A 20938-nucleotide genomic window follows, 5' to 3' on the forward strand; every position below is an offset into this window, starting at 1 on the left:
AAAAAAACCGATCTCAGAGAACCAGTCGCGTCAGTTGTGGTTGAAATGGAAGCGGTAACTCGACCCAACTGTGAAAACCTAACAGACATATTTTACCCGACACAGATACGATACCAAAATAAACTATTTTTAATCCCTCGATTTTCACCCTTTAAGTACCCCCCCCCCCCAAATAAGTATCACTCATATATTATATATATATATAGTTAGCATATGTGTGTCGACAGACCCTAACAAAATAATTATTTCTTTGAGAGTAACTCTCTAGCAGATTTACCTTGGGTTTACCTTGTACTCGTATAATATTATCGACGACATAATTAGAACTGAAATAACTCAAAATGGTAATCCAAATCGCTCTCGTTTAAAAATTAACAAGCTTTAAGTTATCCACCTAAAAATATAAAGTGCAATTACCGAAAATACCACTCATATAATAATTATTTTTTTTTTAAATCACTCAGGAAATCATTTTAAGCTAACAAACTTATTTTTGTCGCAGTTTTGAATTATTTCAATTTTGACTGGCCTATTTTTTTTAATGAAAAAAAAAGATATAAATGACGCGTTCTGAAAAATAATACATTCGGTTAAAACCCTTAAATTCATAGAGCAAAAAAAAAATTATAACCTTGATATAATCGTTTTTGTGGTTTAATTAATTTTAAAATACACCGTTAAGGCCAAACGATTATTTTTAGTTGACTTATGTGGAGGCTATAGTTTTATTAATGTGTAAGCTGTGACACTGCGATGTACCTTAAATTTATAACCATAAACCGTAAACGTATAATGTTTTCATATTCATTGAGAAACATAGAAGATTATCTATGACTGTAAAAAGCTGTCGAAAAAAGGAAATGTTTATGTATACACTTAAGTACATTTATGTTAGTGTCGGGTCTATTAATCATGTGTTGTTTGTTATTATTATAGTTTTAGCACCCAATTTGCTTGTCTAATGAAAACAGTTCAATAACTTTGCCACTATTTTATGTAAATATATCATGATTTATCTGATTTGTATCATATTAAATTTTTAAAAACATGTTATTCCTAACGTTCATTGTACAGTCAATGCTTTAGCCATTCGAATATTTGTATTATCATGTATAAAAGTCCAGAAAGTTTTGAGCACGGGTAGGACCTTTGGATATGATCCAACTCGGCCAAGTACTTTTGTCTAAACGTTGTGCTCGTGAGATCGAAAAATAAGGAAAACTTTAAGGAACGACACGTGGGTATAGGGTATAGGGTATAGATTGACACGATTATAAATATATTGCCTAATGCCAAATTCAAAACATAGTTTTCCCAAGATCTTAATCATTATATTTTAATAGATTTTTGATACTGAGTGACCTAATAAGACTAAAACCAAAAACTTAAGGCATACTTTAATAGTTTATAAAATATCACACACAAAGAAAAACCAACTATATTATGCAAATTTCCTGTTTCAGTCAATGTGATTGAAAATAAACTTATAAAGTAGTAAGTAGATATCAAATATCAATACATAGTTTTTAACTCTAAAGTTGTTGTTGAAATACATAAGTCCATAATACATCGTTCTTACATAATACAATAGGCGTTATAGTTTATAAATTTAGAGGTCTTTCCCATTTTTGGATCCAATAGGTACAGATATTTATATTAAGACATTTCTAAATGGACAGGAAAAGAAATCGGGCAATAGATTTTTATACTTTTTATTTAATAGTATGTTCTGTGAACTCATTAGGTCTATAACCTATAATGTATTACAAAGCCAGATTTTCAAAACTAACGTCTCTAAAATGAAAAGGGGAAAATAAAAAGATCTTCTGAGAGAAAGGGTTCATAATATTTTAAATTTGTATCGTAAATATTTTATCGTTAACTTGCCCTGCTTGGTTATTGTTCAGGTACACAATTAAAAAAAAAATATATCATTGTAAAAATATTAAATTGAGTTCCACAGACTATAGCTAAAAAAAAATAGAAATTAGAGCACATTATAACTATATTGTTAATTACAGTTGTTCTCGGTAAAAATATAAACAAATAGGAAGGATCGAACCGTTTGAGAAAGTCAATACATGAATATCGTTAACGATTGAACAGCTGTGTTTATCAAATAAACCGATCATACTGCTGACACTATAATAGAGTTAAGCACACTAGTAAAATACTTACTATTAGTATATAGCTAATTAAATAGGAAACAGCTTCCGACAGTTAATTCATACGCAGCATGTACAGTTTATTATGGTAATATCAACATAAGTGTTAAAAACATATTATATTAAAATCAATGCATTTTAAATGTATTTTTTTTTAACACTAATCCGTTTATAAGTCAAAATCCGTACATTATTAGGTGTAATAAAACATACTTTGGTACTTCTGTTCGAGTTGATATAACAAAACCAATATAATACATTTATAATAAACTTGGATGCCAAAAGGGGGGAAAACAATGGATTCCCGTTGACAAACGCCTAAGGATCGTGCGAGGTCATCAGTACAGACGGCGAGGGCAATTCTAATCCACATACAGCTATTGTCGAGCACACAATAAGAAAACCAACGTGCCGAGAGGTTAGTGTAAAGTTATAACACTGATACATGGTATTCAAATAGGAAAGTCAAAAATAACATCTCCTGGTCGGTGCACGGATAGTAAAAAATGGAGTATAAAAATATGATCAAGTATATTGTAAATAGATATTATATAAACAGACATTTCTTGTACATCATTTCCACGATCCATCAGTATAATAATAATAATAATAATACAGTCTATGGTTGGATCACAGAATAATCTATATACTCTTTATGGTCGGATTTTGTTCTATATAAGTACGTAGCCAGTGTGAAGAGGGAAGAATTAATCGATTAATTATAATATAGTATATTCAGTAGACACCAACACATGGCAAGCCCGTTTCTTCACCCGATCAGAACAGTAAAATAAAAAGGGGTACTGATAGTGTACACATATTATATATGTTATGCCTTCATATACGTGGACAAGAGGTACTGTTAACGTTTTACTGCAAAGGTGTGTCGCGTGACTACCATGGTAGTTTACGGTAGGTTTAAACGATTATTACATTTAACGACGGCGACCGTTCAGAGGGTGTGCTAGGATGTAGTAATATAATATTACACATTATAAAAAGGTGATAATAGATATTCTATTGAATCATCCTGTTCAGTGGTGCCTAACTCGAAATTTCAGGGTTGGGCAAGTTTACTTAATTTATCGTAACCGGTTACAAGTTCACTAGTTAAAATAAGTTACAAGTAACTACGTCATAAACGCACACACAGAACACATATTTTTATTTTTAAACATTTAATTACACTGTACAACCCGATTTTAGAACAAGACCCAACGTATTGTGTATGTATTCTTTGGAATGTATTACCTGATTTCGAATTTGATCCCAGAATTTTCCTAGCGCCATAAGCGTAAGAAGGGAATACCGGGTGGTTGGCTAACTATACATTTTGACCCAATCAATAACTTAGAAGATATTAGACTTTTTTTTATACTTTTATAGTTATTAGTTACAAATTTAATATTTTTTTAAAAATACAACCTTATCTCTTATATGTTAAAACCGTATGAACTTTAGTTTTTTAAATTGTAACATATATTTGATTAACTTTTTATATTAAGAATAATTTACTGAACATGTATACGAATGCTTTGTTAATGAGTTATTATTGATTGAGTTAAGTTTGTATTGTCAAATGTAAATGTCAAGTGAAAATAAAAATACTTAAAAAATGTATGGAAGTTTGACTTTAGATTTTTGTTAAAATAATAATTGAAACGTTAACAAATATTGTGTTTGATGTTCTCCCAAGTTCTTGTGAATGTATACAAAAAAACAAATGTATGTTTACTTTTTTATTTATAACGAGTTCTAACTCGTTTCTTGTTTGCTCGTACTACTATTTTAGGAATAGTGATATGGCCAAAAGGGTTTTTAAGAGTTCGGCTTTTTTCATATTCAAAATGTCTACTGATATTGTTTTGTTATCAGACAGACCTTAATCGAACGACTTTGAGGTGCTTTAGCCTATCGCATCGATAAATAAATAAATGCGCTATTCAGTTAACTCGTGTATTAATTAATTGTTACCTTGTGAACTATATTTTTATTTTAATCTATTTCATCCATTCTCCCTGCAGAAAAGGCCCATCTAAATATATTATAATTTGCCATAATATCGTAAGGATTTTTAAAAAAAATTGTTCCTTAACCTAAGAGACTGAAGTCTTAACGACATGTATGTAAATCTTCATATAGTATACTGAAGAACGACAAAATCATATTATAATATCTGACTTACCACGTCTTCGTAGACAGGCGGCGACCTTGTCTCTCGTCTCTTGTTCGGTCCTAAAGCCGGCCTCGACCATGTCAACTGAACGGCGCTGACGATTAGCAGTAAAGACCACAAGACAGACAGAGGTGGAGAATATAACGGCACGGGCTTGACGAACTTTCGGTTAATGTGCATATTATTCGTCAAGTGTGGCGGGTGGTGGTCATTTTGTCAGATGATGAGATCTGTGTATAAAAAATAAATTATGTATAAACCGATTAAGAATAATAGAGGGTATAGACAAAATATATAAGCCGTAAGTAAACACAGTCTAAAGCAAGGGTAGGAACAGTATGGGAACTTTTAATTTGATCTTATTTTAACAGATATAAAAGTTCTAAGTTCAAATAACATAGAGTAAAAATAATAATTGTTTTCTTCCGGTATTTTTACTGCCTTATTTTTTTTTTTTTTGTTAATTTTAAAAGAAAAATAAGCTATTTTTAAACGATTTGCGATAAGTCTATTACGATATTAAAATATATACTTTTACCATACAACAGTCAACATAAATAGTTATTTAACACCATTAATAGACAGAAGGTTCAATTTGTAATAAATCAAATTATCTAAAAATAGTGCTGCATTATATTAATTATGGATATTAGTAACATGGTTATACTTTGACCTTTTATATTTTTTTTAAATTCGTTTTTTTAAAATAATACTTCATTTTTTAATTCTATTTTTTTTATTTCTAGTTTATAAAATGTCGGTAAATATATTGTATGTCTATAAACTATTAAGTAAAAATATTAGTAAGTGCAGATTGGTAATTATAGGACTAGTCGAACCTCTCGGTCAATATCCGATGGTTTTTTTAAGCCTAATAGCTACAGACGTGTCGATGAGCTATTTCTGTCACGCACGGGCACCACCTGCAAAATAAAACAGCATCCCCTGCCCCCCGGTTTAGAATTTCGAGACGGAGCTGCCAAAGTGTTTGTTTCACAGTGATCATATGTTAGACTCGACATTTATCCCTGAAACCTGTGTAACCTTATATTATGGTTTTTTACGTATCTTTTTGAATAGAACATAACTTGATTAGTGAACTTTTTTTTTTAAGTTAAATAGTTATTACTAGTATTACAGTAAAATATAAGAAAATAATAATTTTGATACAAAAAAAAAAAAGACCATGGGATTTATATGATGACCTCAGACGAACGTATTTAATTGTATTTTTTTTTGTTTATAATGTTAGCACAATTACTGTTGATGTACGTATACAGGCAGTATTCACAGTCTTAAACTATCGAAAAAGTTACTATAAAACTGTCATCAATTTAATTGAGGTTAAAACTTGTTGATAGTTTGCAATTTTATATATAAATTAAGTTAAAAGTTATAGATCGATAATATTATAACTAAAAAACACGATAAATATATTTTTTAACATTATTTTAAAATTAATTGGTTATTATATTTTACGGTAAATTATACGGATAACATTATTATTATTATCGTAATATTTATAATATTATATAGTAAATACTATGCAAATTTAAATGTATAACTATGTAAAAAATAAAAATATTAATGAAAAATATTAATTACTGTAAACAATTTAAAACCCAATTATTTAAAAAATAAATTTACGAGTTAAAACATTACATAATATTATACAAGTGTACTCGGTTTCACCTGCTAACTTCGTTAATCGTTAATACTCCGTTACACACATGTTTTGATTAAAATTTAATATTCAAATTATGTATTCCATAAAATATCAAAGCACCGCAATTTTCATAATACAATAAATGGAACATTTTATTAAAAATAAAAAACTATTATAATTAGCACCATGTAATAAACAAGTCTGAATAAATATAAAATATCAATGCCAAATAGTATGAATTACTTTAAACAAAAACTAAAATTACACATTTGTTGTATTTCAAAAAAACTAGCGTTTTATACACGCATCGTTAAATTATATCTATAAAAAAAAAACGTATGACATCATACTTAATATTTTAATACTTATGTTCCCAATTCTGATGTTTGTACACCATAACAATGTGCTCAAATAATTTCACTAAAATTTCAATCAATACCAAAATTATGATAATTAACTTGTTTAAACAGCATTACAATACATATACATTTCTATTTACAATATCGTTACAGAGTAGGTACACGAATAGTTTAATAAATTACATTGAGGTACATATAATAAATAATACACATATATTAAATATTATTTTTGGGTGTTTAGCTCAATTACCATCGTTGTTTCGGAAAAAAACTAAAATAAAAAAAATCTGTGTCTGTTCCCTATATGTTACACGTGTAAATATTATACATAAACATGTATTAAAGAAAAAAAATATATTTTCAAACTTCAAATTGAATCTAAAAATCTCATACCTAGTATTACATTGCAATCACTGAACTCAATACATATTGCAGTATACAATTTTTTAATGCATTACAAAATGTGTATGAAGAGATTATCCACCGGAAATAAAAAATCGAATAATACTTGAACATGTATCATCTTCTATACGGAAATTTTGGTTAACGATTTGACTAAGCAAGCCTAACTTTAGACTAAAAAAACCATCGATTGCTAATTACAACAATATTCTTCTTATGGCCATAATGTTATAGTCTTAACTCTTATGCATTCTTACATATTCACCTATGCATATGCTAGATGTAACCACTGACACTGTTCTTAAGAAACAGTTTATACCAGTTAAACTGATATAACTTTATCTAAGTCAAAATATAAGTAGTATATAATAACATTAAGCAAAGCAAAATCTACAAGATAATAATTGAAAAAAAAAAATGGTGCGGTAATTTTATACACACGGTATGTTAGTTTAATTGTACGTTTGGACATAATAATACGAGTACATCAAATTGTTACATACAAAAATATTTCCACCGTTATTACACCTCCATCACGATTTAAAGACACGTTTATTAAGAAATATTTCCTACGGCGATAACGACTACTGTTCATCCTTTAAGATATTATATTATTACTATTGTTTTTCGAGGCCACCATAAATCTAAAATGGACAAAAACTGTTTAAAAGTTAAATATTTATAATGCTTAAACAGAATATATACATGTACAATTATTATGACATTTAAGTACATGCGGTTAGTATTTATATTGTATATGGACAGTGAACTACGGTAACCAATTACCGGGATAGGAAACGGGACGCCGGGTAAAAGAAAAAGTAGCCAATTCCATCACCTTCGTAGCATTTCACTGCAAGCCGATCGATACTCCAGTATGAGTCAACCAAATAGTAAGTCATGTCGGCCGTTTTTACATCTTGTGTAGCCGAGCAAGACATAAAAAGTATCTATTAAGTTACGCTTGGAATACTAATAGTATAAATCATTGCTAAACTAAAAAACAAATACTTCATATCAGAAAGCAAACACATGATATATAAATGATAATATTACGGTAGGTTATTTTCTTTTCATAACTCTTTAAAAAACGTCATAGTAATAAAATACAGATAGAAAAAAGGTTTGATAAATCTGCAAGATTGAAACATTTTTTTTGTTGAAAAATAAATTTGTTTGTAAATAGTAAAAGAACCACTTTAGTTCTCATAAATTCATTTGTTATCTTATTGCGTTTCTATAATAAACTATATTATTCACCAAATACGGTATCATAGAGTATAGATTAGGTTAATGTGAATTTTAATCTTCCTAGATTTCCATGTTATGTAAAAACCGTTTCTGGAAAAGTTTTCAGTACAACCACAGTTTATAATACCTACTTAGGTGCTGTAATTGTTTATGATTCATTTAATTAAGCTAATTATTTTAAGTAAGCCCAACTATTTAGAATTTAGCGAAATGCGAGTAACCGAAAAGCAAGTATACAATTATTATGCTAGTCTAATTTGAAAATATTTACTAATTAAGTAATGTTGATACTATATCACAATAGGCATCTCATAATATAATGTTAGATAAGAAATATTGCCCAGATTGCTTATATTCGTTTTTATTAAGACTAGAGTTCAACTTTCCCTGTGAATTAAAGAAAATGACCACTCTGTCCGAATAGAATTGTTACTATCACTTAAAAGAAAAACTTAAAACTTACTGCGAAAATAAATGTTTGATGAATATCGGTACACGACACAACAGCGTTCTTATCGAAGAACACTACTACTATAAGAATAGTCTTAATACAACATACTTAGACGGTGGAAAATATATAATTGAATACGGACGTATAGGATTTTTGGTTTTTATATATTTTGTTCTACATTGTATTATCAGAAAACATTCGGGGCTATGTCAAGGGCAAGAAGCGTGAAAGATTTCCTGCGGTGATATAACAGAGCTTCCATATTGCACAGTAGGTATTGGGTACATCATAATAGGTATCTATGACCAATAGACTTCTTTAATTACACAAAATATAATGAAAATGCGCGCATTATATGTCGTTATAGTATTCCAACAATAACAGCACTGGTGAAACATCTCTATTTTCAATTAATTATATCAACTGCGTATTTCTCTATCTAATTATCAAAAAAAAATTTTAATGTATTTTTTAAAACGTGATGATATCACCAATGTCAGTTTTGTTTATTATTTTTTACTGGCACAAATTTCAATAGAGATTCTTGGAAATTTACGTTCTACTTTTTATAAGCCTTTGCTATCAGCATAATAATGAGTTATTAATTTCCTGCTCCTACGGGTTTTACAAATAAAATTTAAAAAAATCACCTTTTATACAACTTATGATAATGCATTATCGTAATGTAGTTTTTTTTCAATTATACAAATTATAAACACAATAAATTACATACATAGTATGTGCACAATATCGTAAATGATTAAAAGTATTTTTTCATTTACTATAATTTCAAAAACTATCCACTTTTATTTTAATCCTGTATATTATTAAGTATACCAGACAGTATACAGTGGTATTAGATTAATGTAATTAAAACTAAAGACTTCTTTCAAAAAACTTTATCAATCTCTATCAATGTAAAAAAACTATTTTTTTGAAAAACAAACCGTCGTTATTTTCCGAACAATTCTCGGATATTTAGAAAATATTCAATATTGAAAAACATTTAAAATAGTTGACAACTGACATTAAACAACAAACATTTTAATAAAAATTAAAACTATGGCGCGTAAGTATTTAAAAGTACCTTCTTTCGAATTCCTAAAATCCTACGAATAGAACAGCTAAAAAAATATATGCAATTGAAATAGTTTTTCCCTTTTTAAAAAAGCAAAATGGCTTACAGTCAATAATAATTATGTTTAAATCACACATTTGTCATTCAGTTTTCCACTTTATAATAAAGGTCAGCCATTAGGTTAGGTTACGGTAGTATTATAATGAAGACAAAAATATAAAAATAAATTCATAAAAACAATCAATCACAAGATAGAGAGCCCCGTCAGATATGTTACTAAAATCGGTCTGATAGAATGGCCCTTGTTTTATAGTTGAAGAATATGTCATGTATTTGGAAAACACTTAAGAATTTTTTACTAAAAACGATCGTGAAGAAATAATGTAGACATGACAGATCTCTGATATCAACACTTAATTATATCATCGTTAATCGTTCATAAGATGCATTTAACTATTGACGACATTCTTAATGTGATTAATTACTATAGTAGTGAGAAAATTCAAAATCAGAATGTGATTATTCAAAACCTTATTACTAGGTTTGTAATGTGAATACTAATGTATATATTAAGATGTTTTACTTTTATGACTAGGTCGACGAAAACTTTTTACCCACCGACCCGATTAGGTCGGTTGGTTTGCACCCCAAAATCTACATAATATTGCCGAAAGATTCCCAGTAAGAGATTGAAACTTTTTTTAAATTTTCCTTTTTAATTTAATGGCAATAAGCAAACCTTACAATGATATAAATAAAAAAAAAAATTAAAAAAAATATTATTATTATTAAAAAATATTGACTGCAAACATTTAAAATGTCTGTTTATAATATAAATAAAACATTTAGGCTATCATGAAAAATTTAAATATGTGTAATAACAAAACATCATTCAAATTAAGCACTGGCTGTTCGTCTGTGTAATTCAAACCTAACAGTCACGGAGACATAATATTATAGCTCCTTGCATGCATAAAAGATCAGGTTTCATTTGTGTTCTCATTGAAGTCTAAATAATGTTAACTTTATTATTTATTTCCCTTGTCATTATATCGGTCAAATTTAGAGTTTATACGGGAGACAACAAAGACAAGCGTTCAAGTGGTCAGCGTTAGCCTTTCTATTCTTTTTTCGTTCAAAGGGAAAAACAACAAGGGTGAGGAATAACCGAATAAGCGTAAAGACAACATAGGAAAGAAATATATTATATGAGAACGTTGTTAGAATAGACACTTTACAACATAATATTAAAACACATATGTATAGCTGCGTACTACAAGTATTTGGTCTATAAAAAATGCGAATTCATAAGATATTTTTGGATTTGGACTTATGTCTCCTGGAATATCAGGAACTCTGTCAAGACCACATTTGTCAGCAGATAGGTTGATTGGTCGGTTCTACATTAATTATGTTCCATTAAAAGTTAAATTAAATTACACATAAAGGACGCGCTGTCACGTTGGTATGCAAACAGAGCTAAAGTTACATACATATATTATGTATAAATAAATAAATATATGAACCGTTTTTATGTGAAAGAATATTCATAGTTGAGCCTCGTGCATGTTATTCAGACATGTTAACAGAAATGTTTATATTTTTTCAGTTTTCTTTTTTAAATATAAATTCTTATACTTATGTAGATGAGGACCAAATGTATACAAGTGACATTTTTTTAAATACAAGTTTTTGATCATACGATGCTTGTCAATAACACCTTTTATTTCATAAAAAATGTCATAAATTATAGAAAACGATATTGACGACAACTAATAAACATCACACGTGGTATACTAAAACATAGTTATTTTCGCTCACCTGTAGATACTTGGTTTTCATCCCTTAATATAATACCTTTACTTTAGTAAATTGAGCAATTATTCAAAATTAAAAAAATAATAATAACGAAAACAGAATGTTTTTACTTCATCTTATTTAACGTTTTTTTCGACTTAAATCTTAATAAAAAAAAACCTTAATAATTTTTATTATTTCTTAATTAACAAAATAATAGGAAATATCAAATACAGAAGAAAAAAACATAGGTTACAACTTATATCTCCATAACATTTTATCATAGTAATTCTAAAAAAAAACTTTCAAAATGATTACATTTCCAGATAAAACTAAAATCCAGCCAGCAAAGAAGTATCCAAAAATAACTATGGAAATAAAATTGTATTTGATTATTCACAATTTTACTATCACGTCTATTTGCACGCTGTACAATGTACACTATACGGTTTTATGATTTCAATTTTGTTGCTTTTCTGTTTTCTCTGAAATTTCCTTAATTTATATTTTAGGAAAATGTTATTCCTTAAGTTGTATTTACCTAATCTGGACCGATAACCCTTATAAATGGTACCTAATATTAATTTACGTATAACGTGTTAACCTATAATCGGATTGAAACGTGCTTCTATACCAATTTAAAATTTGTTAACTTCGTGATATCCAAATAATGTGTTTTACACACAACAAAAATAACATTAATGATTTATTGCATTAGGAGACCTATTTGAATTTTTAACATAGTTATATTTTATTATATTAAGTGAATATTGAATAAAATTATAGATATGAACATTTTCGGCTCTTTTTTAATAAAACCTAGCTGGGTCTGTAGCTCTCCTCCTTCTCCTAACTCGACCCACTTTGACAGAATATAATATGTGAAGCGGAATGCGAAAAGAAACATTTCGTGGGCCAAATTGATTTCGTGAAAAACATCAAAACATTCGCAATTCAAAGTGCAATAACATAGTCATTTTTTTGAAAAGAAGTTCAAAAAGTAAGGGCTTGGGTGATATTTTACATTTTATGATGAAATAGGTAATATGCGAAGTATACCTCGTGTTGTGGTTTTTATGAGTTTAATCGGGCGTTTTTAATTTAAAAAAAAAACATACGTAGTGGTGAAAACCAAAAGGGTAAAGTGATTTTTATACAATTTTACGAGAGACCAAATGAAAAAATTGTTTTTATTAGTACTTTTTGATGATGTTGATTAATTTTTAATTTTCATCAATATCTCTTTGAAAAATTGTAAAACACAGGTAGACATAGATTTCGTTGACAAAAATACTGAATGATCGAATACTTGTTTTCGTGAAATCATGTCACTTGTACACCTTTAGGTTCTTTTTTTTTGTACAAACCTTACATATTTGATTGTACTAAAATTATCAAAACTAAATTGAAAATAAAGTCATTTATACTTTTCAAAGTTCCTAAAACTGTTTTTAATTCTTAAATTGTTATACGCTGTATTCAATGATAAGTTAAATAAAAAGGAGTTTTTCCCATCTATGGACCATCACTTTTTTTATCCAAACCTTTAAGAGTTAATAGTGTTTTATGAAGATAATAGTAGATACAACCGAATAAAACTATAGCGACATGTATTATCAAATGAGGAATAATACTATTTACACATAAGTGGAGATCTCCACACTATATCAACTAAAGTTAATATACATTATTTTGTTGTAAGTTGATAAAATTGGGACAATTTTTTGTCGACTAGAGAAGCAAACATTCGTCGAGTGGACACAAATTTAAAAGATCGAGGACATTAAATAATCGATAGATGATGGTGTAGGTATATTATGTAATCTATTATTGAACGATTTATTCAATATTTTCCCGAGTAAGACCATACAAATATAGCTAAACATTTGTTTGTTTTTACTCACCTGTTAATGCGAGTACGATTATGTTGGAGGATCATTTCACGGAAACCATTAACCCAATAGGCGTATTAAATTAATTATTACCTAAAAAATAAACTAGTAAAAAAAAAAAAAATACAAATTTATTCTATATGCATAAAAACCGATATGGACGTATCGCCGTAAACACAACCGCACGCGTCCGCCACGGCCGCACCACTAACCGCGTTCATTCAACTTACTGCGGTGTATACATTATTTTATATGCACTTGGTCTACGGCCGTCACCACAGTCTGGTCCTCACAACTCCATGTGCTATGTACCGCACTGACCACCGCCCGGCCAAGAGAAAACCGTACCGCCAGCCATGGGACATTATTTGTTTTTTTTTTTTATTACAATCATAATGATAATAATCGTTTTTTTGTTATTTCTGTTGTTTCAAAGCACGAACCGACAATGTTTACGACGTTTACTGGATATCTAATAATAATAATACCACTACCATGATTGTTGTAAATATTACAATAATATATGTTTGTACACAGTAGCTGACAACATTTCGATGGTCGAATTCAAAATGTTACACATACCGAGAAAGCAGCTAAATAGTAAGAATACAATTCACGCGTGTGATGTATGACACGTTATACTTTACTAGTAAAATCCTGATTAAAATTTAGAAAATATTGGCCAAGGAAATAATATCCTCCCAACGGACAAAATGACCAATTACAAAAATTGCCATGTATATAATGAAAAGGGAAAATCTACATCGACATAATTTTGGTCGAAAACAACTCATTCTAATTTTAATCGTACTCTAAATCGCGTAATCCGACAATAGTTTTGAATATTTTTTTTAAACTGATCTTTCAATACTTCTCGATGTATCAATCTAGTCACGGTTTTAAATTTCAAAACATTTTTGGTTTGTGTAATATAATGCAGCTAATGATACCTAATGTATTTATCGGATTTTGATTTTGAAAAAAAAAAAACAAGACTTCCTTAAGCCTGATTCAATTATCAAAAATGGTTAATAATGTTGTTCCCCCTTAAAACCTATCCTTAATCGCACAAATTAGTTGGTAACTAATTATTAAATAAATAATTAATTTAATCAGTTAATTATTTTGAATCAAGACGTTTTTTTTAGTTTCGATATTGCGGTCGGTTTATCCTACAGTGTGACTAATGACGGATTTACACTACTTGTATTTCTATCATCCAGTACATAAGTTATCCAAGTACATTTGACGGTACTAAATAAACTTCAAATAATTGTATACCTTAGCTTACTTAACCAAACTTAAACCTATCTGCTCAATAGGTTTTTTATAAAATACAAATGGATTTGCACTCGTATTAATTTGTGTGTTTTTTTTTTGTGAAATTATTAAACAGTTATCACAACTGATGAACTGGCAAAAACAGTGTGATTGTGTAAATTGTGTTATCTACTCGGTGTTTTACGCGGGGTTTGCCAATGTGGCCGCCTCTTTTATTGTTAGTTAGTAATTATTAATAAATATTTATTTAAGAGGACGTTAGTCGCCACCCACCTAGTCAAGTATTGTTCGCATAATCTTAATTTAGAGCTTGAACTAAGTGTATACTTATTAATACAGTAAGGCAGATTCATTATTGGTTATTACTTATAATTTTTGTTTTCAGAATATCACAGCCAATTGTATGGAAAAAAATTACAATATTAACTATCAATATCTAATATTACATGTATCATCCGATAGAATTTTTTATATTTTATTTGAATAACTTTTTAGTTTTTATATTCAGTTTTATGATTTTTAATTCAACTACTCTAACAATAAATGTATTTATTTAAACAATCTATTGACATAAATAAAAACAAATATTGGCATAAATTGAAAAAAACTATTTGAAAAAAAAAATATATTCATAATGTGACAACTACCGTATTTCCCCTGTGCCCTTCATTTTTTTTACATGTACACAAAATAATGAGAACTTTATCAGGGTTCTCTCGTCGGTTTTTTTATATTATTAACCCAACGTTCACAATTTATATTTTTATTCTGACATTTTTTACTGTTTTAAGTGCTTGTTTTTAAAGTAAAATTTAAATTGTCTAAAATTCCCGACGAAAGAACCTAGTTAAAAGCTCTTCTCTTTTTAACGGTATCAAAATTTGTTTTCTATGACCTACACACTTTTCCATAAACACGATTTAACGATTAAGTATTTATGACGTCCTCTTAAATATTTAAAAAATCGGAATCTACGAGAAAGGACCGAGGGTCACCTTTCCAAAATTTACCACTTTGGTTATGGAACATGTTTAATCATAACATCGGATGTTATGAGACTCAATGTTAAATTTAAAATTGTTAAAAAATATTTCATTAAAAGCGGGCGGTATTTTAGTAGTTTTATATAGATAAGTGAAGCGAATAAAGTGGTTTTTAATAAATTTCGACAATATCTATATATTTTCAGATTAATTTGTATAAGCACTTAATAGTAATACCCCTTTGATTCGGTATTACAAATAAGTACGTGTTGCACGTGTGCGCTGTCTATTGTAAATTTTGATAAAAATGATTCCGGAATTACGAAATAACAGGTAACAGATATTGTGGCAAAATTCGTAAAATAGGTACAGCCAACAAATACTGCATACTACCGAATAGACAAAAAACATCTGTTTAAAATTTCAAGGTCATTCGACTAGTGTGATAATTCGTTTGCCGCCGTCCTTATCTCTTATCACAAACCCCACCGTATGCGCGTGCTATGTATTTAAATGTTGTTGTTGTTGTTTTCGTTTAAACTTACCATTAATACAAATCCAGCACCGGTTAGTCCGAAGTTTCGACTTCGTACTGGAATCCAAAACGAGACCGAACGCTGCCGGTACGTAGCCTATTAGTTTATTGCTCAACTAGAAAGATTTACTGTTGATTTATTTAGTAGCACGCTTACACATCAAAGACGTCGTTTTGCTAGTTTTCGTAAACACGTTTTCCGAGCTCGCAACAACAAACCACAAAGGCTTTTTGTTTAAAAAGCAAAAAGCCTAGTCTAGTCGTATTAATTGGGTATTCAAAAATCTATTAAAACCATTATTGTTCCTTGAACAAAGAACACTGTCCATGAAATTTCAACACACAGGTTAAAAAAGTTAATTTTTTGTACAACTTAACATTGTTATCTATGTACGACATTAAATAATGTATATCTGTTGGCCTACGGTGTACCTTTAAAGCTTAATATGTTAATGACAACTATTGTCAATCGTAAGCTGACGATTAATTACAACACTATGTTAGCTAATAGTTAATGATTATAAAGCATGTGATTAAAAAAAAAAGTGAATTTATTGAAAACAGTTACAATGGAATGATGATATTTTGATAAGTTATTTTCATATGAGTACTATCGACCATCAATCTTTATAATGTGTGTATGTAAAAAACAATTGATATGGCAATTTTAACGGAGCAAATAAAAATGTATTCAAAATTACTCACGATTTCCAACTCGCCAATCAAAAAATTTGAATTAACTTTTAAACAAAAATTGATCAACAAATTATTCTGTTAAGAAAGTATAAATTTATTAATAAGTAATTTATGAATGTTTCAGATTAACATGGAAGAGTTAGATAATATAAATTCCATGATGGATTTTGACCATTACCAGAACATAGCCAGAGCTGCATTTGGTGATATGCTTTATGACACTGATCGAGTAAATTGTTTTTTTCTTATAACATTAATGCAAAATTATCAATAATATAAATATTTGATCCTATTAATTTGTCCAACATTTCCTGTATATTTGTTAGAATCAATTGTATTACAAAGCATTGAAAAAAGAAATAACCAGACTGCACAAAGCTAATAAAGAAGTACATGTTTTGGACATAGGAACGGGCACTGGTTTGCTGGCCATGATGGCTGCTAAATGTGGTGCAGATTCTGTCTATGCCTGTGAAGTATGATGATTTTTTTGTTTAAACTTTAAATTGTTAATAACTACTTGTTATTTTTGTTTAGGAATTTGAAGAATCTTTTAAATGTGCAAAAGAAATAATAAGGTTAAACGGTTTTGAAGACAAAATTGTTGTCATTCCTAAGAGTTCTCAAAAACTCAAAATTGGTGTTGATATTCCACATCGTTTGAACTTATTAGTTACTGAAGTGTTTGATACAGAGCTAATAGGCGAAGGAGCTTTATCAGTGTTCAACCATGCTCATAAAGAACTCTTAACAGTTAGGATAAATATTTTTATTATAATGTTTTCTTTACTCAAACTATACAAAGCTGTTAAATAAAATTTAATAAAATTTATTTTTTAGGATGATTGTGTTGTAATACCGTCAGAAGCAATTGTCTACGCGCAAGTTGTTGAGAGTGAATTCATAAGAAATTTCAATAGAGTTAATGATATTTATCACAAAGGTAAATTATTTATGAAAGTTCCAGAAAACGTTAAAAAATGTCAAGGCATCGAGAGTGTTTTTGATTTACAATTGGGCGAATTGCCTACAGAATTATTCAAAACACTCGTCCCCGCACAAGTGATGTTTAGGTAATTAATTTTAGTTTTTAATCATGTGTTTTTATGGTTTAAGTATGAATTATACTCCACTTGGCAGGTTTAACTGGAGCGATAAAAATGGAGTAGTAACGGATCGTAAAAATGCCATACGTTGTAAGCCAATTGAAAGCGGTGTTGCTCATGCTGCGTTTGTATGGTGGGATTTGGCTATGGACATGGACGGTGAGATAATACTAAGCTGTGCACCAAAGTGGCGTTATACAGACAATCGAGTAATTCCGTGGAGAGATCATTGGATACAAGGAGTGTATTACTTTACAAACGAGGTTCACGTAAAAACCAATGAGGAAGTCAATTTAATTGGTTACCATGATGAATTATCTTTTTGGTTTGACACAAACAAATCAAAGTGATTAAATATTTTGTTGTTTAAATATATTTATATAATATTTAATACCGTGACAGATTAAACGTGGCTGTTTATGTATATTTTTAGTGCTCATGTTGACGTGCCTTTCCCATATTGTGAATGTGATTTCCATCGTATCCTGTGTCGAACCCTTATAGGACTTATGAACGATCATTCTGTTACTAACAAGTATCTTACCGTTTTGGAAAAATATATACAACCGAATAGTGTTTGTTTGTTTGTTGGCAGTCTATCGTTTTTAGGCCTCTCCGCTGCCCTATTTGGTGCAAAAAAAGTAAGCTAGAATGATAATTTTAAAATAAATTATTGAAATTGATTAAACATCTTTTGTTCACAGGTGTATTATTATGATGTCAGTGGCCCACAACATTTCCGTAAAGTCTTAAAATCATTCATTACTGTTAATGGATTGGAAAATCAAATTGTTCTTTTGACATCATACAAAGAAGTAATAGAAGTAATTGAAAAGCAAAAAAATGTATGTATGCCACCTTATTTAGTCAGTGGTGTAGTTAAAAAGTATATATGTAGTGTGTACCGACGGATATAGAGTACAAAATTTATGTTACGAGTACTCGCGTTCTTAGAAAAGTACACAGCGTGTACCTATGATTACACCACCATATTAAAAAAAGATACTTAAATTATTTTTCTACTATGTCATCTAATTAAAAAAAAAAAACTTAGACCAACGAAGAAATATCAACTGTGTTTATGGAACCTTCAAAATGGATTCTGCCGGAATGGATTGATATTGTGCGATATGCCTTACAAGTGAACTCAAATACCTTTGTATTTCCAAAGGATGTAACTCTAAAAATTCAAGCAGTCGAATTTGATGATTTATGGAAAATACGAGCTCCGATAATGGAAGTCGAAGGATTTGAAATAATACCTTTTAACGAAATCGTTCAAGTGAGTTACAGTTGAATACAACTTTATTATAATTCACTTTTTTCTTGATATTTTAAATTTTTAATGTGTAATGTAATTATTTATTTCTCACAAGAAGTAAAAATTTAATTTAATTTTCTCTTCAGGAGAGTATTAAAATATCCGATGGAATATTAGAGGAAAAACCACTATGGGAATATCCTAGCAAAGCGTTGTCCGATGTTAATGAATTATTTACTTTGAATTTCGAAAATATTGCTACTGCTTCAAACTTAATCCTGAAAAATACACAATCAGTTACCATAAAAAAGTAAGAAAAAATCATCTTTGAGTAATTATTAACATTTATAAAATTTATGATAGTTAAAATATTATAATTTTAATTAAGTATTATTTTTAAAAGGATTGATAAGTAATGAAATAAATAATCTACCAAAAATTAAAACCATTGTTTGTATTTTATGTTTGTAGTGAAGGAATATGCCATGGACTAGTTTGCTGGTTAGACTGGTCCTTGGACAACGAGGAGCATGTATCTTTTGGCACTTTTAATAATAAAGAAAACACGACAAAGTGGTATGCATACGCAAGACAAAGAATTTACTTTTTGAATAATTTCAGAAACGTTATGAGAGGCGAAGTGATAAACTGTGATGCTATATTATGTAAAAATGGCAATCTTTTGATAAGTTTTTGTAATACTTATGATCATTAAGAGTTTCTAAAAATCAAAAGATATGTGTTAAAACAAAAATTCCTTATTATTGTTACGTATATTATTTTTATTATATAGAAAATGTTTATTTTAAATTAAACTTTTGAATGTATAAAAATCAACTTTTTAATTTAAAAAATCCAAATTAAAAAAACATTAATATTTTGAATAAATATGAATATTTTTTTTAAAAATTGGTTTGGGACCATTTCATCATTACTAAAATGTTAAGGTTGTCACCAGGCCCCCTAGAACTTGCAATGTACACGACTTAACCAAAAGGGTTGACATATGAGCCACACTATTCCCCTTGAACAATTATTCTTATTATAATATACTTCCACTGAGAGAGCTTAATCATAAATTAATTATGCGGAATCAGGTGAATAGGAAAATCTAGGCTATAAGTAATTCTTATATTGGTAATATTCTTATTTTTATTATTTTTCATCATATTTATGTTTTGTTTAATACACGGCAACTAACGTGTTGCAAACTAACCTTTCGTATACATTTCAGTGTCATCTTTAGACACCAGTGCAGTGTTGTACGCCATTGTGGCTTTATTGCTGCATATTATTTTTATTTGTCTATATTAGTATCTATGCTATCCAAATTCTATGCATAGAAGAAATAAACATAAAAAATAAAACAATACTGTTTGCTTACAGAAAATATAGATTTTCAATTATATAAAATTAAAACTTAAGCTTTATATAGGTTTTAAAAATTATGCATATTGTATATTACCTATACATGACCTATGTAAATGTTAAATGACGAACAATGCTGGTCTCCGAAGATGGACACTGATTTTTACCTTCAGCTAGTAAATAAGAAAACCCTTTTTTATATTTGCCATAAATGATAAAAAGAAAATTCATAGTAATCTTTTATCAGTCTGTCGTTAGTGCTGAAGATGACAACATTGTTGCCGAAATACGTCGTATACGAGGAGAGTGTATAATTTTGAGTTGGGGGTAGTTCTTCCAAGCGTTAAGTGTTTTAAATATTATTTTATTTTATCTTTTATATACGTTGTAAAATATTTTTAAAAAATGCGTTATGACCTTTCTTTTTTAATATTTTACACGTTTATTGAATAACAATATTTGTATGGCGTA

The 20938-nt window shown here is 28.9% G+C and overlaps 2 protein-coding genes across 3 annotated transcripts in view; one reads left to right on the top strand and one right to left on the bottom strand.

Annotated features, from left to right (window-relative positions):
- Positions 1 to 13437, bottom strand: part of LOC126843197 (matrix metalloproteinase-2-like) — a 46948-nt gene extending 33511 nt beyond the window's left edge. The window contains exons 1-2 of the mRNA XM_050580566.1: positions 13250 to 13437; positions 4351 to 4571 (exon numbers count right to left, since the gene is read on the bottom strand). Coding sequence (XP_050436523.1) covers positions 4351 to 4521 — 171 coding nt within the window. The 5' untranslated portion in view covers positions 4522 to 4571; positions 13250 to 13437. The remainder of the gene's footprint in view (positions 1 to 4350; positions 4572 to 13249) is intronic.
- Positions 13438 to 15998: 2561 nt separating this feature from the next.
- Positions 15999 to 19883, top strand: LOC126843196 (protein arginine N-methyltransferase 7). Of its 2 annotated transcripts, none has more exons than XM_050580564.1 (11): positions 15999 to 16124; positions 16857 to 16961; positions 17059 to 17208; positions 17270 to 17485; positions 17573 to 17805; positions 17873 to 18184; positions 18272 to 18479; positions 18543 to 18683; positions 18893 to 19120; positions 19246 to 19409; positions 19571 to 19883. In XM_050580564.1, exons 2-11 carry the CDS (start codon positions 16863 to 16865, stop codon positions 19812 to 19814), a joined length of 1995 nt encoding a protein of 664 aa, XP_050436521.1. In that variant the 5' UTR covers positions 15999 to 16124; positions 16857 to 16862; the 3' UTR covers positions 19815 to 19883. The 2 variants fall into 2 exon arrangements, with proteins under 2 accessions (XP_050436521.1, XP_050436522.1); XM_050580565.1 differs by lacking the exon at positions 15999 to 16124 and adding an exon at positions 16260 to 16382.
- The last annotated feature ends 1055 nt before the right edge of the window (positions 19884 to 20938 follow it).

The sequence above is a fragment of the Adelges cooleyi genome, unplaced genomic scaffold, assembly GCF_023614345.1.
Source record: "Adelges cooleyi isolate 19-005CV unplaced genomic scaffold, UGA_ACOO_1.1 ACOO_flye_CR_arks_rails_tigmint_CR_PRNA_574, whole genome shotgun sequence".
NCBI classification, from domain to species: Eukaryota; Metazoa; Arthropoda; class Insecta; order Hemiptera; family Adelgidae; genus Adelges; species Adelges cooleyi.

Coding starts and splice junctions, on each gene's coding strand:
- LOC126843196 (XM_050580564.1), top strand. CDS start 16,863: ATGGAAGAGTTAGATAATATAAATTCCATGATGGATTTTGACCATTAC. Junction 17,209..17,269: donor ATTCTGTCTATGCCTGTGAA/GTATGATGATTT, acceptor ATTTTTGTTTAG/GAATTTGAAGAATCTTTTAA. Junction 19,410..19,570: donor CAATCAGTTACCATAAAAAA/GTAAGAAAAAAT, acceptor TTATGTTTGTAG/TGAAGGAATATGCCATGGAC.